Source organism: Lygodium microphyllum, chromosome 23, assembly GCF_053477565.2.
Source record: "Lygodium microphyllum isolate KBCC chromosome 23, Lygodium_microphyllum_v1.1.10, whole genome shotgun sequence".
Classification (NCBI taxonomy): domain Eukaryota; kingdom Viridiplantae; phylum Streptophyta; class Polypodiopsida; order Schizaeales; family Lygodiaceae; genus Lygodium; species Lygodium microphyllum.
In genome coordinates this window covers 71,975,621-71,993,774 of record NC_141157.1, presented here as the reverse complement: position 1 = coordinate 71,993,774, position 18,154 = coordinate 71,975,621, and the positions used below count along the sequence as shown (strand labels likewise).

The 18,154-nt window shown below is 46.0% G+C and overlaps 1 protein-coding gene across 1 annotated transcript in view; it reads left to right on the top strand.

Moving 5' to 3' along the window:
* Positions 1-14,008, top strand: part of LOC148016324 (Exostosin family protein) — a 45,705-nt gene extending 31,697 nt beyond the window's left edge. The window contains exons 8-9 of the mRNA XM_087664302.1: positions 13,614-13,682; positions 13,769-14,008. Coding sequence (XP_087520428.1) covers positions 13,614-13,682; positions 13,769-13,894 — 195 coding nt within the window. The 3' untranslated portion in view covers positions 13,895-14,008. The remainder of the gene's footprint in view (positions 1-13,613; positions 13,683-13,768) is intronic.
* Positions 14,009-18,154: the final 4,146 nt, after the last annotated feature.

Here is an 18,154-nt window from a genome sequence, read left to right as displayed (position 1 = left end):
GTACCACGTTGAAATTCTTATCATCATTTCATCCATAGATAGATGGTTAGTTTGAGGAAGTAAATTCCATAGTGTTAGATCTTTTGAGGTGCTATGGTTCAAACCACAAGACACAGTGGGAGGAGTATTTGCTCTTGGTTGAGTTTGCTTATAACAACACAATGCATAGTTTCGTTGGCAAAGCTCCATTTGAGGTGGTTGAGGGTGGCAAGAAGGTACCATCTATCTTGCAAACTAGGGATAAGATCTTTGAACATGATTGTTATGTGAAAAACTTGGATGCATCCTATACAAAGATAAAGTATGAATTGTAGAGATCACAAGAAAAGCAAAATAGGGTAGTTGATTGCCATAGACGTGCTTTGCAGTTTACTGAAGGTGGTTATGTATTGTCGTGTTTTGAAAAGGCAAGGCTGAAAAAGATGAAAGGAAGTGAGAGATTGTATCTGAAGTTGATAATGAGATACTATGAGCTAAAATTATATTCACATTGGCGGATACACAATGACTTTCATGTGAGTTTGTTGAGGCCTTTTCGTGGTGATATGCCAAAGGACATGTTTGCTGAAATCTAGCTTGAGGTTGAGGAGCTGGATGAGATTTTGGTACCCGAGCAGATTTTGGCATATAAGGAAAGAAAGGTCAAAGGTAAAGTTTTTGGGAGATACTTGGTGAATTTCAAAAATATTCATCAATGGATGCTAAATGGATGGAAAAAGATGACTTGGCAAATCATCCTCAGTTGTTGCAGCTTTATCTAGATACCTTTTAGTTAGAGTTGACTTTAGTTCGAACTCAATCAGGCTTACCGAAGCAAGGGTTTGGAGCATTACCAGATGCTCAAGGGAAAGGTAACACTTCCACTCTGCTAGTTGTGGAAAACTCTCATATGTAGTGAATCTCGGATGTATTTAGCATGCACCCGAGGTAATATGCTGACAGTATGTTTGCCATGAGGTCACTACCTAGTGTACTAGTCAGTGTGAGATATATGCAGATGAGTATGAGTTTCACTTGGGCACTAAAACTATACTTTTGCATCAGTTTATGATTAGTTTGGCATGAGTCTTTGCCTCAGTTTTGACACAAAAATTCTAGTAAGTTTTTGATTAGTGTTAGAGAACCGTTTATGATCACTTGTGGGATCAGTTTTGCATTAGTTATTCGCAATTAGTTTGCGATTAGTTTGGGGTCACATTTGCAACAATTTGTGATCACTTCTCAGATCAGCAAGTGATCGATTTATGATAAGTTTTCAATGGTTTACAGTTGGTTCCATGGACAACATGTTAGTAAATGCCATTGACAGTTGCAACCATGGTCTTGTCAGAGTGCAGCGGTACGGAAGCGTAGGACTGAGAGAGAGAGAACGCAGAGAGAGAAGGGAGAGAAAGAGACAGTGTACACTGAAGATCTGCTGTATAAAGAATGCTGAATACAAAGATATACACGGGCGCAGTGCGCTGGACTGCGTGTCTCCACCTCGACGATGCGACCTGCTGTCCACCTCGAAGTCTGCTGCAGTCTGCACTGTCTGCTGTCTGAAATCTGCGAACAGAGACAGAGATCTGCACAGCACCGGTCTGTAATCTGCGACAGAGAATGATCACCAGACTGCTGAAAACGTCAGCAATAAATAGGCGAAAAACTGCTTGGAATAGGGCGCCAAAATAGGGCGCAGCCTGATAAAAATCGGCTGCAGGCAGTCGGACTGCCACGTGGCAGTCCGACTGCACAGTCCGACTGTGCAGCTGGACTGTGCAGCTGGTCCGATTGCTGGACCAGCTGTGCTGCTGCCTGAAAACAGGCTATGATCTCTGACACCCCCTCTCAGAGCCTGGACAGGGCAGAAGCCTGAGGGATCTGGAATGTTGCCGAAGTAGAGCCTGAGGAAGCGCCTTCGTAAACAAATCCGCAAGATTATCCTCCGTCTTGCAATACTCCACAGTGATGGTCTCATCCAAAAGCTTTTCTCGGATGAAGTGGTACTGGATCTCAATGTGCTTCGTCCGGGCATGAAAAACAGGGTTCCTCGCCAAGGCAATGCAACTCTCATTGTCACATCGCAGCAATGTAGGACGAGTCTGGGGGCACCCAAGCTCCTCCAACAGTCTCCGAAGCCACACAACCTCGCATGTGGTGGAAGACGCGGCCCGATACTCCGCCTCAGTAGACGAAAGGGCTACCGTGGGCTGCTTCTTGCTACTCCAAGAAATAACACCTGCACCCAAAGTAAAACAGTAACCTGTTGTAGACCGCCTGTGGTCCACGTCACCGGCCCAATCCGAGTCGCTCCAACCTGCAAGTACAAGATCTGACCCATCTGTCCCTGCGGGGTAATGAATCCCCAAATCAGACGTCCCGCTCAGATACCGAAGGATCCTCTGAGCAGCCTGCCAATGCACCGTCTTAGGTTCACTCATGAACCTTGCCAAGAGCCCAACAGCAAAACATAGATCAACCCTGGTGTTGAGAAGCCAAATCAAAGACCCTATCAACTGTCGATAGCAGGAAGCATCCGCCAAAGGAGAAGCTGAGTGGGAAGTGGCCTTCCAGTTCGGATCCATAGGAGTAGAGAGGGCCCGACAATCTTCCATCTCAAAAGACACCAAGAGCTCCTGTACATATCTCTGTTGGGAGAGAAAGATCCCCCTCTGAGACTGAAAAATCTCATGTCCTAAAAAGAAATGGAGTAGCCCCAAATTTGTCATCTCGAACGTCCGATGTAAAGCTGACTTTGTCTCCTGGACCTGCTGTGCATCATCACCTGTGACAATCAAATCATCAACATATAATACAAACAGCACACAACCATCCTCGGAAGTGTGAACATACAGCTGCGGATCGGCCTTGGACCGCCGATATTCCAACTGAGATTGGAGGAACGAATCAATCTTCTCGTTCCACGCTCGCGGGGCCTGCTTGAGACCATACAGGGCCTTCTTCAACCTGTAGACTTTCCCGTCCGAAGAACCAAAGCCAGGAGGCTGCTCAACGTAGATCTCCTCCTTCAAATCACCATTCAAGAAGGCCGACTTCACATCCAGCTGATAAACAGGCCATCTCCTATGGCCAGCCAAAGCAAGAACAGCTCTAATGGTTGCCATACGAGCTGTAGGGGCAAAGGTGTCATGACAGTCAATCCCTGGGCGCTGGGCAAAACCCTTGGCAACAAGGCGAGCCTTGTGCTTATCCAAAGTACCATCACTGAGATATTTGGTCTTGAAGACCCACTTGACTCCAATCACCTTCTTCTTCGGGGGGCGTGGCACAAGTGACCAAGTGCCATTCCTCTCAATAGCCTCCAACTCAGCTTCCATAGCTTTCTTCCATGGGGCGGACTGTAAAGCCTCCTTCACGGAGGTGGGCTCTCGATCCTGCATAACTCGGGACATCAAACAATAATTGGAGCACACAAGCTCCGAAGAATGCGCCTGGTGCCTCCGTGACCGCCGCGGACCATCCTGCGGTCCCCACGGCCCACAAAACCTGGGGGGTCTGTCGGTGCTCCATCATGGTGCGCGCCATCTCGATCACACTGCGGTTCTTCCGTTCGAGGATACCATTTTCTTGTGGAGTATTCGTATTGGCAAACTCCTGGTGAATTCCTCTATCTGCACAAAACCGAGTAAATTCATTAGAGACAAATTCACCTCCCTTGTCGGATCGCAAGGTCTTCAACTTCCGGCCTGATCGGTTCTCCTCAAAGAGAAGCCAATCCTTGAAGTGCGAGAAAGCTTCTGATTTTAGTGCCAAAAAGTAGGCCCATGTCATCCTGCTATAGTCATCCACGATCAGCATGAAGTACGAGCTCCCACGCAGGGACTCATTCCTCATAGGGCCACATAGATCCGTAGATACTAACTCCATCGGTGAAGTAGACCGCCGCGAAGCGGTGTGGGGAATGGCATCCCTATGCTGCTTCCCCCTTATGCAGGAGACACATGGCTGCTGGCTCACCACTATATCTCGAACAAGCTGTCCCCGTGACGCCTTCCGAAGATAGTCATAGTTCAGGTGACCAAACCTAGCATGCCATAATTCAGACTGTGACTGTGAGGTAAGAAGAAGAGTAGAGAGGGCAGTGGAAGACTTCAGTTTGTAAATGCCGTTCTCCTCATATCCAGATGATAGAACCTTCCTCGATTCACGATCAAGGACTCGCACTGTAGAACTGTCAAACTCCACCAGAAGACCAAGAGAGCAAATCTTATGGACTGAAAGGAGATGGTACCCCAATCCTGGTACATGCAAAACCTCTGAAGTATGGGTGCCACCTCGTCCATCCGGAATAAGCTGCATCTTACCCCGACCTGCAATAGAAACTGAAGAGCTGTCTCCTATGAGAACCTGCCCACGCGAAGGTCGCAGCCGGGCAACACCATCTGATGAAGGAGTCATGTGCCGTGAGGCACCACTATCAATAATCCACTCTCGAGATTGGGAAGCCGCCATCGCAGCATCAGAAGCATTCGGTGAAGCGTCCTCAATGACAACTAAGTGTAGAAATGCAGCTGATGAGGGTGCAGCCACCGCTCCAGAATCCTTGGTTTCCTTCTTCTTGGTGTCCTTCGAGTCTTTGTCAGGGCAATCCTTCTTCCAATGGCCAGTCTTTCCACAAATATGGCATGTGGAGTCTTTGTCCTTGTCCTTCTCCTTGTCCTTCTTGGACTTGTTATCCCCCTTCTTCTTCTTTTGGTCCTTCCCCTTCTTCTGAGAGGCTTGACCTGTCAATGCCTCCGTCTTGGAAGCATTCTGTCCCTTTAACTGTTCCTCTTGGTCCAAGACCATAGGAACCAACTCCTCCCACCGAAGAGTAGACTCTCGCCCCGAAGCAATAAGGGCAGAGTAAAATGTACCGAATCGTGGCGGCAACTGGGACAAGAGTGTAATCGCCATGTCTTCGGAGGAGATCGGCTTCCCCGCATTCTGAACCTGCATCTGTAGCTGCCTTAGCTTGTTAATGTGTTCCCTTAGCGAAGAAGACTTATTGACGGACAAGGTCCGCATCTGAACCTCCAAAGAAACCCTCTTCATCAGGGTCATCCGATTGTACATTTGATCAAGCTCCAGCCATATCTCACGAGCCACCGTCAAGTGCTCGATGTGAGCGATCACGGCTGTAGTGCATGATAGAAAGAGAAAGGATCGAATCCTGGCATTCAGTTTGTCCCAATGAGACTGGGCCCTGGCCAACTCCGCACGAGCATCGGAAGAGAGTTTGGACTCATCTCTTACCGAAGGCCGGTCAATATCTTCCTGTACCAACTCCGCCAAATCATAGGACTCCAGAATGGCCAACATCATAACGCGCCAAATGCGGTAGTTGTCGCCGTCGAGCTTCTGATCTGTAGGAAGAGCCGGTAGGACAGGCACCTTCCGGTCCATAATCACCTGGAACTCCAGGTCCATCTCTGTAGACATCTTCACCTGCAATGCCTTCTCAAACGCAAAAGCAGCCCCCTCTGACTGTGTAAACTCAGCCTGCTAAGGCTCTTCTGCGTCCCGAAGCTTCTTCACCCGCCGGAGGCGATGAAAAAGCAAAACCTGCACTTTTAGGTTGAAAACTCAAACTTTCTCCGCGTCAAACAGCAGTAAACAGCAGCAAATCCACCACCTGTACTCCTTTCCTGTGCGCCCACACTCGTTTCAGCCTTGTTCCAAGGTGCAGCCCTCCTGTTTGCCCTTAAACGCAAAAAACGCAAATTTGTGTCGCGATGGAAACTCCTCTTCAGGTTGATTCTGCGCTCAGTCAGCCCTCGAACACTGCTCTGATACCATGTCAGAGTGCAGCGGTGCGGAAGCGTAGGACTGAGAGAGAGAGAACGCAGAGAGAGAAGGGAGAGAAAGAGACAGTGTACACTGAAGATCTGCTGTATAAAGAATGCTGAATACAAAGATATACACGGGCGCAGTGCGCTGGACTGCGTGTCTCCACCTCGACGATGCGACCTGCTGTCCACCTTGAAGTCTGCTGCAGTTTGCACTGTCTGCTGTCTGAAATCTGCGAACAGAGACAGAGATCTGCACGGCACCGGTCTGTAATCTGCGACAGAGAATGATCACCAGACTGCTGAAAACGTCAGCAATAAATAGGCGAAAAACTGCCTGGAATAGGGCGCCAAAATAGGGCGCAGCCTGATAAAAATCGGCTGCAGGCAGTCGGACTGCCACGTGGCAGTCCGACTGCACAGTCCGACTGTGCAGCTGGACTGTGCAGGTGGTCCGACTGCTGGACCAGCCGTGCTGCTGCCTGAAAACAGGCTATGATCTCTGACAGGTCTATGCTGAAAATATATTTTACTATGGTTGTGAAGTCGGAACAATTGAGAAATATCAGTTATGGATGCATCCAATAGCTTCCTAGCAATGATTTTGGACTGTTTTTTGGATTTATGTCATGATAATGTTGGCTGGTCATTTTCAACAAGGTTTGGGGCATGTAGCATGGTTGGACAACAGTGGCGAATGTTGTGACTGTGATGCCTTGTAGAAATTCCACTGTAGTATGCTTTTTCTTTGGTACAAGTGCAATCAAGGATGATTGCAGGGATTTCAAGGGGAAGGTCTTGTGAGAGTGCGCAGCGAAAGAAGAACACGAACACAGAGGAGAGGAGAGAGGAAGCAGAGAATGAAGGAAGAAAATCTGCACTGACTGAGATGAATGCTGAATACATTGGAATGGACAGAACAGTCCCTGCACGCAGCCCAGAGCGTCAGTGAGGGAACCAGGACAGACTGGAAACAGAGGCAGCACCAATGCCGGAGACGGAGACGGAGGGAGGAGTGCTGAACCTGCAGAGCATGAATGAGATGAATGCTGGATTGACTGGGGGGGCAGCTATAAATAGCCCCCAGCCAGCAAACTGGCCGACCTGGCCAGATCTGGTCCGACTGGCCAGTTCTGGTCCGACTGACCAGAACTGGTCCGACTGCCCAAAATAATGGGCAGTCACCCCAAAAACAGCCCAGATCTGGGCTGTAAAATGCCCAGGGCTGCATACAGACTAAGGCAGCCTGAAAACACACTGACAGAGCTCCTCTGTCTCCTGTCAGACTCTGACAGGAGCTCACAACCAGGAGATGACAGACTGAGACTAAATAAGAGCAGGCTAACACCCCCTCTCAACTCCTGGGAGAGTCTGAAGACCCAAGAACCGCATGTGATGAAGCAAAGAAGCCTGAGGCAAAGGCTTCGTAAAGAGATCAGCTGCATTGGCCGCCGTAGGACAATAGACCACCACCAGCTCCGAATCCACGATCCGCTCTCGAACATAGTGATACTGAACCTCAATGTGCTTCGTACGAGCATGAAACACCGGGTTCTTGGCCAGAGCAAGAGCACTCTGGTTATCCACACGCAGCTCCGTAGGTCCGGTTTGGGAAAAGCCAATCTCTGCGAGTAAGCGACGGAGCCAAACTGCCTCCATAGCGGTCGAACATAGGGCCCGATACTCAGCCTCTGTAGAAGAAAGTGCCACAGTAGGCTGCTTCTTGCTGCTCCAAGAGACAGCACCAGATCCAAGGGTGAAAGCATAACCTGTAGTGGATCGTCGCGAATCCACATCACCTGCCCAATCAGAATCACTCCATCCAGAAAGGGTAATCCCATCTCCATACATGATCCCAAAGGATCGAGTCCCCTGCAAATAGCGAAGAACCCGCAAGGCCGCCTGCCAGTGATCCTGGGTAGGAGTCTGCATAAAGGAAGACAATAAAGCCACCACAAAGGAGATATCCGGCCGAGTGTGAAGCAGCCAGATAAGAGAACCGACAAGGCACCTGTAACGGGTGGGATTGGTAAGAGGAACTCCAGCTGTCAAAAGCTTGGACTCAGGGTCCATAGGGCATAAGATAGGCCGACACTCAGCCATATCAAACTCCGAAAGAAGCTCGGAGATGTACCTGTGCTGCGAGATAAAAATGCCCTGTGCCATCTGATAGATCTCCAGACCTAGAAAGAAGTGAAGGATCCCTAGATCAGTCATGTCAAACTCCTGCTGTAGAATGGACCGAGAATGCTCCACCTGCTGAGTGTCACTCCCTGTAATAATAAGATCATCCACATACAAGATGAGAAACACCGAAAGAGAATCCACAACCCGTAAGTAGAGGTTGGGATCATAAGCGGAGCGCGCAAAGCCACTCTGTAGAAAGAAGCGGTCAATCCGCTGGTACCAAGCACGAGGAGCCTGCTTTAGGCCATAAAGAGCCTTCCGCAGCCTGTAGACATGATCCTCCTTCCCCTGCACAAGAAAACCAGGAGGCTGTAAAACATAAATCTCCTCCTCAAGAACGCCATTCAGAATAGCAGACTTGACGTCCATCTGATAGACAGGCCAACGATGGTGAGCAGCAAGAGCCAAAAGCACTCGGATGGTGGACATCCTAGCTGTAGGAGCAAAAGTCTCAAAGTAATCCAACCCTGCACGCTGGGCAAAACCCTTGGCAACAAGCCTAGCTTTATGCTTGTCCAAGGAGCCATCTGCAAGATATTTGGTCTTAAAGACCCATTTCACACCAATCACCTTCCGTTTTGCGGGACGCGGAACAAGCTCCCACGTATGGTTTCGCTCGATGGAGTCGAGCTCGGCCTGCATAGCCTGTCTCCAAATATCCTGTGCAAGAGCCTCCTCCACAGTGGAAGGCTCGGAATCCTGAAGAATCTATGACATAAGAGCATAGTTCACACATAGTGAACTGTTCCGCTGGGCCTGTAAACGGGCTGATCGACGAGGACCTGTAGAAGAAGCAGGAAAGTGAGTAACACTTGAATCCTGCATGAGCCGGCGATACCATAAAGGAATCTTGAGAGACTCCTTCTGTGAGGGAGACCGGGGGGTCTCCGGAACCTGTAAAGCACCCAAATCGGAGAGGGACTCCCCCTCACCAAGTGAAGGTAAATCCTCCACATCTGAAGAAGGCTGTATATCCCGTGAAGATCCCGAAGAGGCGGTAGAAGAGCTCGTAGAAGACGAAGGCACATCCACCAAAGGGGAAAGGGAAGCCGAAGGAGGAGGAGGAGGAATAGGGGGGGTGCTAAGGGTGATCCTGGAAGGAAGGGAAGGGAGAGAAGGTGGGGGGGGGGGGGTCCGTCGATGATGAAGAAACATCGGAAATAGAACCATCAATAGGATCCTCAGAGGCCGAAGCCTCATCAAAGATCACATCCCTGCTCACCTCAACCTGTCGCGTCGTCGGGTCGTAGAGCCGATATCCCTTCGTGGTCGTACTATAACCAACGAAGATAAGCTTTCTCGACTTAGAGTCGAACTTCGTCTTCCTCTTCTTCTTGTCCACATGGACAAAAGCATCGCACCCAAAGATGCGAAAATGGGACACGGAAGGCTTCTTTCCAAAGAAAGCCTCTTATGGAGTCATGTCCTGTAACGCCGAAGTCGGAGAGCGGTTGCGTATATGCACCGCTGTAGCCACCGCCTCACCCCAAAGGAAATGAGGAAGACTCCTATGCTCCAGCATAGATCGGGCCATCTCAATCATGGTCCGATTCGCATGCTCCACCACACCATTCTCTGATGGTGTGTTCGGATGGGAATACTCCACCCGAATACCATGATCCCTGCAAAACTGAGAGAAAAGGTGAGAAGTGAACTCTCCACCGTGATCAGCTCGAACACCACGGACTTTGGAAGTTGTTTGGGTCTCCACAAACACTTGCTACTCACAGAAACGGGAGTACGCCTCGCTCTTGTACTCCAAGAAATAAGGCCAAACATAACGACTAAAGTCGTCCACAATCAGCATCAAATACTTGGCCTTCCCAAGGGAGGCCGTGTCCATAGGTCCGCAAAGGTCGGTATGAACCAACTCAAGCGGTGAAGTAGCCCTCCTAGAAGCAACCTGCGGGTGAGGCTGCCGGTGCTGCTTGCCCCTCAAGCAGCTAGGGCACAAAGTGTGAAGAGGAGGGAAATCAGGAAGTCCCTCCACCATCTTCCTCCTAGAAGCCCGGCGAAGAGAATCAAGGTTCAAATGACCATACCGAGCATGCCAGAGCAGCCCAAGCTCATGGGAAGTCCGCGCAGCCAAGGCTGTGAGCGTATAAAGCCCACCCTCCTGTGTACCTGTCCAAAGGGCATCACCTGTAGAAGCATCCTCCACTGTGACTGTATCCTGAGTAAAAATGACTCGGGTACCTAACTGAGTAAGACCATGCACAGATAATAGGTTAAAACCCAAATCAGGCACATAGAGCACTTTGGCGGAGGAAGACCGCCTGTTAGAAAACATAGGTAAAGTCCCCACTCCATGAACAGGAACTGTAGAATTGTCACCAATGGTGACTGTACCCCCTCTGGAACGAAGATCCTGAAGCCAATCCTGACGGAAGGTCATATGTGAAGATGCTCCACTGTCGACAAGCCAAGGCTTCTCCTGTGTGGTAGAAGCTAGGGCAGTGTCTTTCTCAACAAAGAGATGCACAAACGCAGATTCTGTTGTGGCTGGGGCCGCCTTCGAGTCCTTCTCCTTAGGCTTCAAATGGGGATACTTCTGCCAACACTTCTCCTCGGGATGTGTGCCCTTCCCACAATGGGGACACTTGGGCTTCTTCTCCTTCGCATCCTTCTTATCTTCCTCCTTCTTGTCCTTGGGCTTTTCCTTCTTTTGTTTCTTCTTCTTGTCACCATCTGTGGCAGCCGTAAATGCCTTGGTGGAGCCACTGGCTCCCACCTCTTTGAGTCGCTCGTCATGCTCCAAGACAAGCGGGGAAAGCTCCTCCCATAGGAGAGTCGCACGGGTTCTCGTAGTGATGAGGCTGGTGTAGAAGACATCATATCGGGGTGATGGCAGCTGAGTCAACAGAATCATCGCCATATCCTCAGACGATATCAGACGACCAAGAGAGGCTAGCTCGCCTCGCATATCCTCCATCTTCGTGATGTGCTCCTTCATGGAAGAAGAACCATCAAGACTGAGCATCCGCAACTTCTTCTCCAGGGAAATCTTGTGGGCAAATGTCTTGTGCTGATACAAAGACGCAAGCTTTGTCCATACTTCCGCCGCGGTCTTTAACCTGTGAACATGTACAAGAACTGAATCATGGAGACTCATAAAAAGAAAGGAACGGGCTCGCGAGTTGAGCCTATCCCATAAGGCTGCACGGTCCATAGAGGTGCCATCGGACGAATCCACGGGGGGTCGGTCGATGGGCGAAGAAACAAGATCCCATAGATCAAAGGTATCAAGAATGCAAGCCACCTTGCATGACCATAGGGAATAGTTGGAACCATCCAACTTGTCTTCCTTCGGAAAGGAAGGGAGAATCGGCACCTGTATAGAGGGGATCAGGGAAGGCATCCGCACAGTTGATGCAGTCTTCACTGAAGAAACCATCGCAGTAGATGGAACCCTCTGAGATGCATGGACTGAAGAAGGACGAGTGCGAGGAGGGTCCTCCCGATGACGAACTTCACGATAGTCCCGCCTCCGCTCAGAGGAATGATGAGAAAGAAGCTCATCCTCTGAGTCTTCAAAGCCTGAGAACTGGTAAGACATCTTCCAATCTGCAAAATACCAAGAAAGGTGTGCCGCTGACGAAATAGGACCAACAGTGTGGTCACCAACCACCAAGATGCAGGCAGAGAGTGCCTACAACCACCTAGATCTGCAAAACGCAAATAGATCTGATGCAGAATACCAGAATCGAGACCACCAGCACCGGAAACTTGCCCAGACAGAGGTCGCCTGCAGGATAAGAGCAGCCGGGGTAGGAGCGACCTGCAAAACAGCAAAACGCAAGCTGGAGGAGGGTCGCCCTGCAGCAGAAGAGGTCGCCTGGCAGCAAACGCAGGGTTGCTGCGTCACTGGATGACGTGGCAGCCCCTGTGTACAGCAAACGCAGGCTGTACAGCCTTCTGATGCAGTCACCTGGCTGGAATAGACCTGTTGGCAGCCGTCTGAGGGAATCGCCTGGCTGTTGTGGAACTGTGGGCAGCAGCAGTAAGGTATTTCTCGCGTCCTCCGTGCTCTCAATCAGGCGATGATACCATGTGAGAGTGCGCAGCGAAAGAACACGAACACAGAGGAGAGGAGAGAGGAAGCAGAGAATGAAGGAAGAAAATCTGCACTGACTGAGATGAATGCTGAATACACTGGAATGGACAGAACAGTCCCTGCACGCAGCCCAGAGCGTCAGTGAGGGAACCAGGACAGACTGGAAACAGAGGCAGCACCAATGCCGGAGACGGAGACGGAGGGAGGAGTGCTGAACCTGCAGAGCATGAATGAGATGAATGCTGGACTGACTGGGGGGGCAGCTATAAATAGCCCCCAGCCAGCAAACTGGCCGACCAGCTAAACTGGCCGACCTGGCCAGATCTGGTCCGACTGCCCAAAATAATGGGCAGTCACCCCAAAAACAGCCCAGATCTGGGCTGTAAAATGCCCAGGGCTGCATACAGACTAAGGCAGCCTGAAAACACACTGACAGAGCTCCTCTGTCTCCTGTCAGACTCTGACAGGAGCTCACAACCAGGAGATGACAGACTGAGACTAAATAAGAGCAGGCTAACAGGTCTATCATGAGGACGTGAAATTTTGAGATGCTTTAATCTTGCTGATAACATTTGATTAAGTTATCAATCAAATGTGCAAGGTTGTTTAGCACATGTGATGCACATGGTAGTTATTTCATGGTAATAGGCCAAGGACCCCAAGGATGTACAGGTTCTCAAAGGCAAAAGTTGTGATAAGTTATGCTGATGGAGTTTTGACGGTTAGTTGGTATTAGATTTGACCTTAGGACAATTGTTTGGCCACTAAGTGTCAGTGGTCACACTAGGGACTAGCATTAATTAATTGATGAATGCCATTCTAAGGGTCAACAAAGGTTGGGGGCTGAAGAATGAAGGTTGAAAAATGAGTTTAGAAGGTTGCCACTTGGCAAAAATGCTCATGTAAGATTGAAAAAAGTTTTTGGGGACTGAAGAGAGGGATTTGGTTCATTCAGCTTGCAAGAGAGAGAGAGTAGATGCTATTGGTTTGATTTGCAGCCATTGAAGGATCATCTGAGGCAACCAAAGACAAGAGAAGACCAAATTGGAGCAGGCGACAACAGTTCTAGCATCAAGTCAACCAAGAAGTTTATTATACTATAATTATTATTAATTTTTCTTGATTAGATACACCATAAAGTATTGATCAAATTATCTGTAAAGTTAAATGGTCTAATTCATGCATGTTGCATCTGGGTAAACCTTTATTAGGTTCTATAAGAAATTATATGTAAAAAAAAGAAAACTTGATTTGTGGACCCTTTTATGATAGAATAATTAAGAACAAGTGTTCCATAAAAGGTTATCCCAATGAGTGTTTTGTCACAATTCTATGATACACATGGATAGTTGCAATTTTGAAGAAATTGTGTCGTGCTCAAATTTTGGTAGTATAGAAAGCTTATTTAGTTAGGATTAGAGATGATATCAAAGGCTACTATCAAAAGCGCTTATGAAATATCTCAAGAGGAAGACATTTTGTTAATTCTCTTCTTTTATCTTGACATTATGTCTTTGTTACGAGAGAGAGAGAGAGAGAGAGAGAGAGAGAGAGAGAGAGAGAGAGAGAGAGAGAGATGTGTGTGTGTGTTTGTTTTTCAGTACTGTAAGCATTTTCAATACTCAAGTCCAGCCCAGCCTTTGGGACCAGAAGACATGACCTGGCGGGTGGTAAGTAGTCTGTCAAGCTACATTCAATAAGAGCTGTGTATTCTTTCAAGGATTCTTGTTTGAGTTGTTTAATTTGTGGTAATCAGATAGCTGCAAAAGTTCCTTGGATCAAACTACACGTTCGTCGTTCTCAAAGGTTAGTGTTAGGCTCACGCAGCATTTGTAGCTGTGATTGTAGACATTCAATGAACCAAACCTTGGGTTTGGTTTGAATAAGGATTTGGCATGGTGTATCATATATAAGCAGTTTTTTGTTGAAGGGGGAGAGGGAGACTTCTGACACACAGTTCATGTTCTCCATCTCAATTCATGAAGTCATTGCAAAATTTTTATCAGTATAATGCACGATATAAGGACAAGCCTTGCAATGATAGAATGCTTTCTTGTTAAATCTTTTTAGAGAAGACAATGTGAGGGCACTGCTATTCCCATGCTCAGCATATCCTTAATTCTGCCTTTCCATTCTTATATCACGTGCAAGGAAGTCCAGGCTGGGCCAACAAGAGGGATAATATAGTTAAAATCTTCCTTGCATACTTGGAATCAGAAGAGTGCAATCTTCTATTGGAATTTCAATAAATTTGAAAAGATAATGCAACATCTCCAGCCCAGTCCCTTGTTTTGTCTCACAGCAAAATGATTCATGTGAGTTATTCGGTATCTTGAATTCAGTTTTTAAAATTGGAACTGGATTGGAGTTGGCGACAGCATTCCTACCGCTATTACATAGTTTCTCAGGGCAGCCCTTCAAAAACATCGTGTGATTCCATCTTTGTGCGTGCAGTTCTCTTTGCCCTATGCTTATCTTGCTTACCCTAGATTACAAAGTACTTGTTGATGCCCTTTCTGTGATGGGCAGCATCCTTGTAAATACCCTTGATGCTGACTTTGCAAGTTTGCAGTTATTGTTGGTGAGTGGTAGAAAACATCAAAAGACTAGATGCAAACTGGAAGTCTTGCATGTTGAATATATTCAAAATGCTTAGCCCTTTGATGGAGTGATGTCATATTGACTAATTCCACACTGCTTGACATGTGCCTTTCAAATGTGTTTGGTTCTTTTCTTAAGATAAATCCATGTTTCACAAATATCAAGTTAGTGTATCTTGCAATAACGTTTTCCCATGGAATTCTCGAATACAAGACTATATTTTGCTTGTCTACTAATGCACTGCTAACATTTGAGAATGATACCTTTGCTTGGCAATCTCTTTGGTATGTCTTTGTTAGGAAAGAACATTAGCTTGCCCAGGTAATTACACCTTTAGTAATGGTATAAAAAAGTAATTTTGAACTAATTGTTAATTGGCTATAATATTTTGTTGACTAATGCATTGTTTGTAGTTGTGTGATTTGCTATGTGCACTGATCACATGGAGTGCACATGCAAATCCATTTTCAAGGTGGTTTGATAGTTATAAGCATATGTAAAGACAAATTCCCATGTAAGAGATGTGAACTTGACACTTAGGAAGGATTGTAAGATATAATATATCTACTTGAGGGAAAACAAATGTAAAACCTTGGAATAAATCTAGTAGTATCACCACAATAATGGTGGAAGGCCTACTAAGGTGAACATGAATAAAATCAAATTTACAACCTTATCTTCTTTATTTTAAAATTGATCGGGGAAAAATTGTTACATTGTTGTGTCAAGTATAATAGAGTATTGGAAAGAATCCCAAAATGTGTTTTTAGAATCGTTCACAATATTTTACAAAACAAGAGTATTCATCATGCATCATAGCATTGCCTTTGTGTTGATTGTTCAAGAATGTTTATTAGGGGTAATGTGTCACCTCAATAATGACTTAGCTTAGAAATGGCCATAGTACTTGCATCACTCTTACATACATAAAGTGAGTAATAAACTTATCCTTAGTGAAATTCAATAGTAACAACGTATTTTGAAATCTTACAATACCATGCGTTAGGTACTTGCTTCAGCCATTCAAAGTTTCCATACATAATTGGGATAATTGTCATCTAGATAATTGGATGGTTGCTCAATATAAACTTGTTCTTGTAACTCCCTATATAAGAAGGTATTTTTAACATCCATTTGATGCATGATCCAGCCCTTTGATATAGCCACTACTATGATAGTCCTCATGATAGCCATTTTAGTTATTGGAGCTAAAGTCATGTAGCATTTGTGCCTAATATCTCGATATCCATGGTTGATGTGTTGCTTTGATCTCCTCAACTCTTTGGTGACTCCATTGTTCGGAAGAAATCAGTATGTTGTGACTAATACCCTCTCTTTGTATGGTGCATGCTTGTGGTCATTTTTTGGAAGAAATTGGTGAGCTATGTGATCGATGTCCCTCGTTGTTCCATACTAGTCTATAGTAACGATGTGCCCAATGTCTAAATGTTGACTAAGAATTGGTCCAAGTGACGGTCTAAGGACTCCATGACTAGTTTGAGGGAGGTGTCTCCAAATAGTGTGGGGTATCTAGCCCAAATTGTTCTATAAGCTTTACATTTGTAGATGTAGTACTCCTGGCTTTCCACCTTCTCTTGGTATAATTGTAGATTTGCTTAGCTCTAGGAATAATGTGGTTCTATCCTTTCCTCTATCTAATGTTTGAATGTCTTCTAGAAATTGCAACTGCTCCATAATAGTAACCTTAGTAGCATCGTCATGTTGGTTGAGATCAATGTGGCAACAAAGTTTGGTTCTACCTCATTGCATTAGAACCAATGGTTTGCATGGCTACAATTTTATCTACTAATTTTCAAACTCGAGCTTATTTTATGTGTGATTAGGTTTGAAAATAGTTTCTTTGTATCATGCTTATGTGTTTGGTGAGACAATAGTGCTATGCTAGAAAAACCTACAACACTTATATCAAGAGCAGCTTAAGGTCCTTATTTTGATGCATGGGTTCTTTTATCCATTTCTTGACTTTATTTATTATCTCTAACTACCTTTCTATGTTGGGGAATTTGTTTTCTTTAGAGGCTATGACATTTTCCATTTAGAAGGCTATGGTGGAATTCTTTGCATTGGATCTAGCTTTATTAGTTGGAAATGTGGTAAGTCTCTCCCTTTTCAATGTTAGGTTAGCCATGGCTCTATTTTTCCTTTTCTTAGTGCTCTTCTTTCCTATGATAGATCCATTAGAATTGGAGGGTCTAAGGATGCTTATGCAAGCCTTCTTGCTTTGTGATCATGTGATGGCATTCACAGGATTTGATATAGTGTTCTTTTCATTGATCATCTCCACTTCAAAGAGAGTGACATGCACAAATGAAATTATGGCCTTGCTTGTGCTGGCTTTCCTCCTAGGCTAGTTAGGATACATGTGGGTTATGCCACATTCAAGGCATCAATGATTTGCTTCATTGTCCTTATGTGGTTCTACTTTCTGAGGGCACCTCGAAGTTGCATGTTCAAGTTGTCCACAAATCTAGCACTCAATGAGTTCCTTAAGTTGTGTTGGAAAACCTCTTGAAGGGGAAAAAAAGTGTCCCACCAATCATAAGTGTGTTCACACATATCACTACTAAAATATGGTAACAAATCCCCCCTACAAGTGACGCGGTGAATGAAAGCTTGCACTCATGCATAGGGAAGTACTGTGACTATTGGACTAGATGAATCCACAAAGACATCTAACATATAATGTGCTCTTAGCATGACTATTCACAAAATCATGTGCAGTCAAGTATGCATGTATCTTTTCATACTAAGCCCAAGGTGCTTGCTTCAAACCATACAAATTGTTTTTCAATCTGCACACATTGTTTTCTTGCCCCCTTTTGCCCAAAACCATGAGGTTGAAAAACACACACTTTCTTATGTAAATCACCATTCAAAAATGGATTTTTGATGTCCAAATGATGTACATTCCAACCATTATGAGTTGCTAATGCAAAAATGCTATGAATGCTTGTCATATAGTGAGTGGGAGCAAAGGCCTCATCAAAATCGATCCCCTTCTCTTGAGTTAATCTTTTGCCACAAGTCTAGCTTTATAGTGATCAAAACTGCCATCTAGCTTTCACTTTAACTCCTAAATCCACTTAGTACAAATGGCCTTCTTACCAAGAGGTAAATCACATAGAAACCAAGCACCACTTTTTATAAGAGCATCACACTCAGATTGCACATCAGCCATTCAAAATTTTGAGTTTTTTGCCTCTTCAAAAATCACAAGCTCATCCTGATCACACAAATTAGAAACATCCAATGCATAACAATTTGATGCATAAGAGCCAAAACAAGAGCCCGAATGAGTATGACTAGCCAACGATGCATCCAAGTTACTATCACATAATGTTTGCACTAGCCATTTTGGCATAGTCCTAGACTGCTCAATCTCCACCATCTCATCAAGAAGTACATCATTCACATATGCATTAGAAATAGGTTGATTTGCATTATCATGAGAAGTATGTGTAATTGAAAACTACCTCATTTCACACTGCATGTGATTGTATAACAATGAAGAGGCAACAAA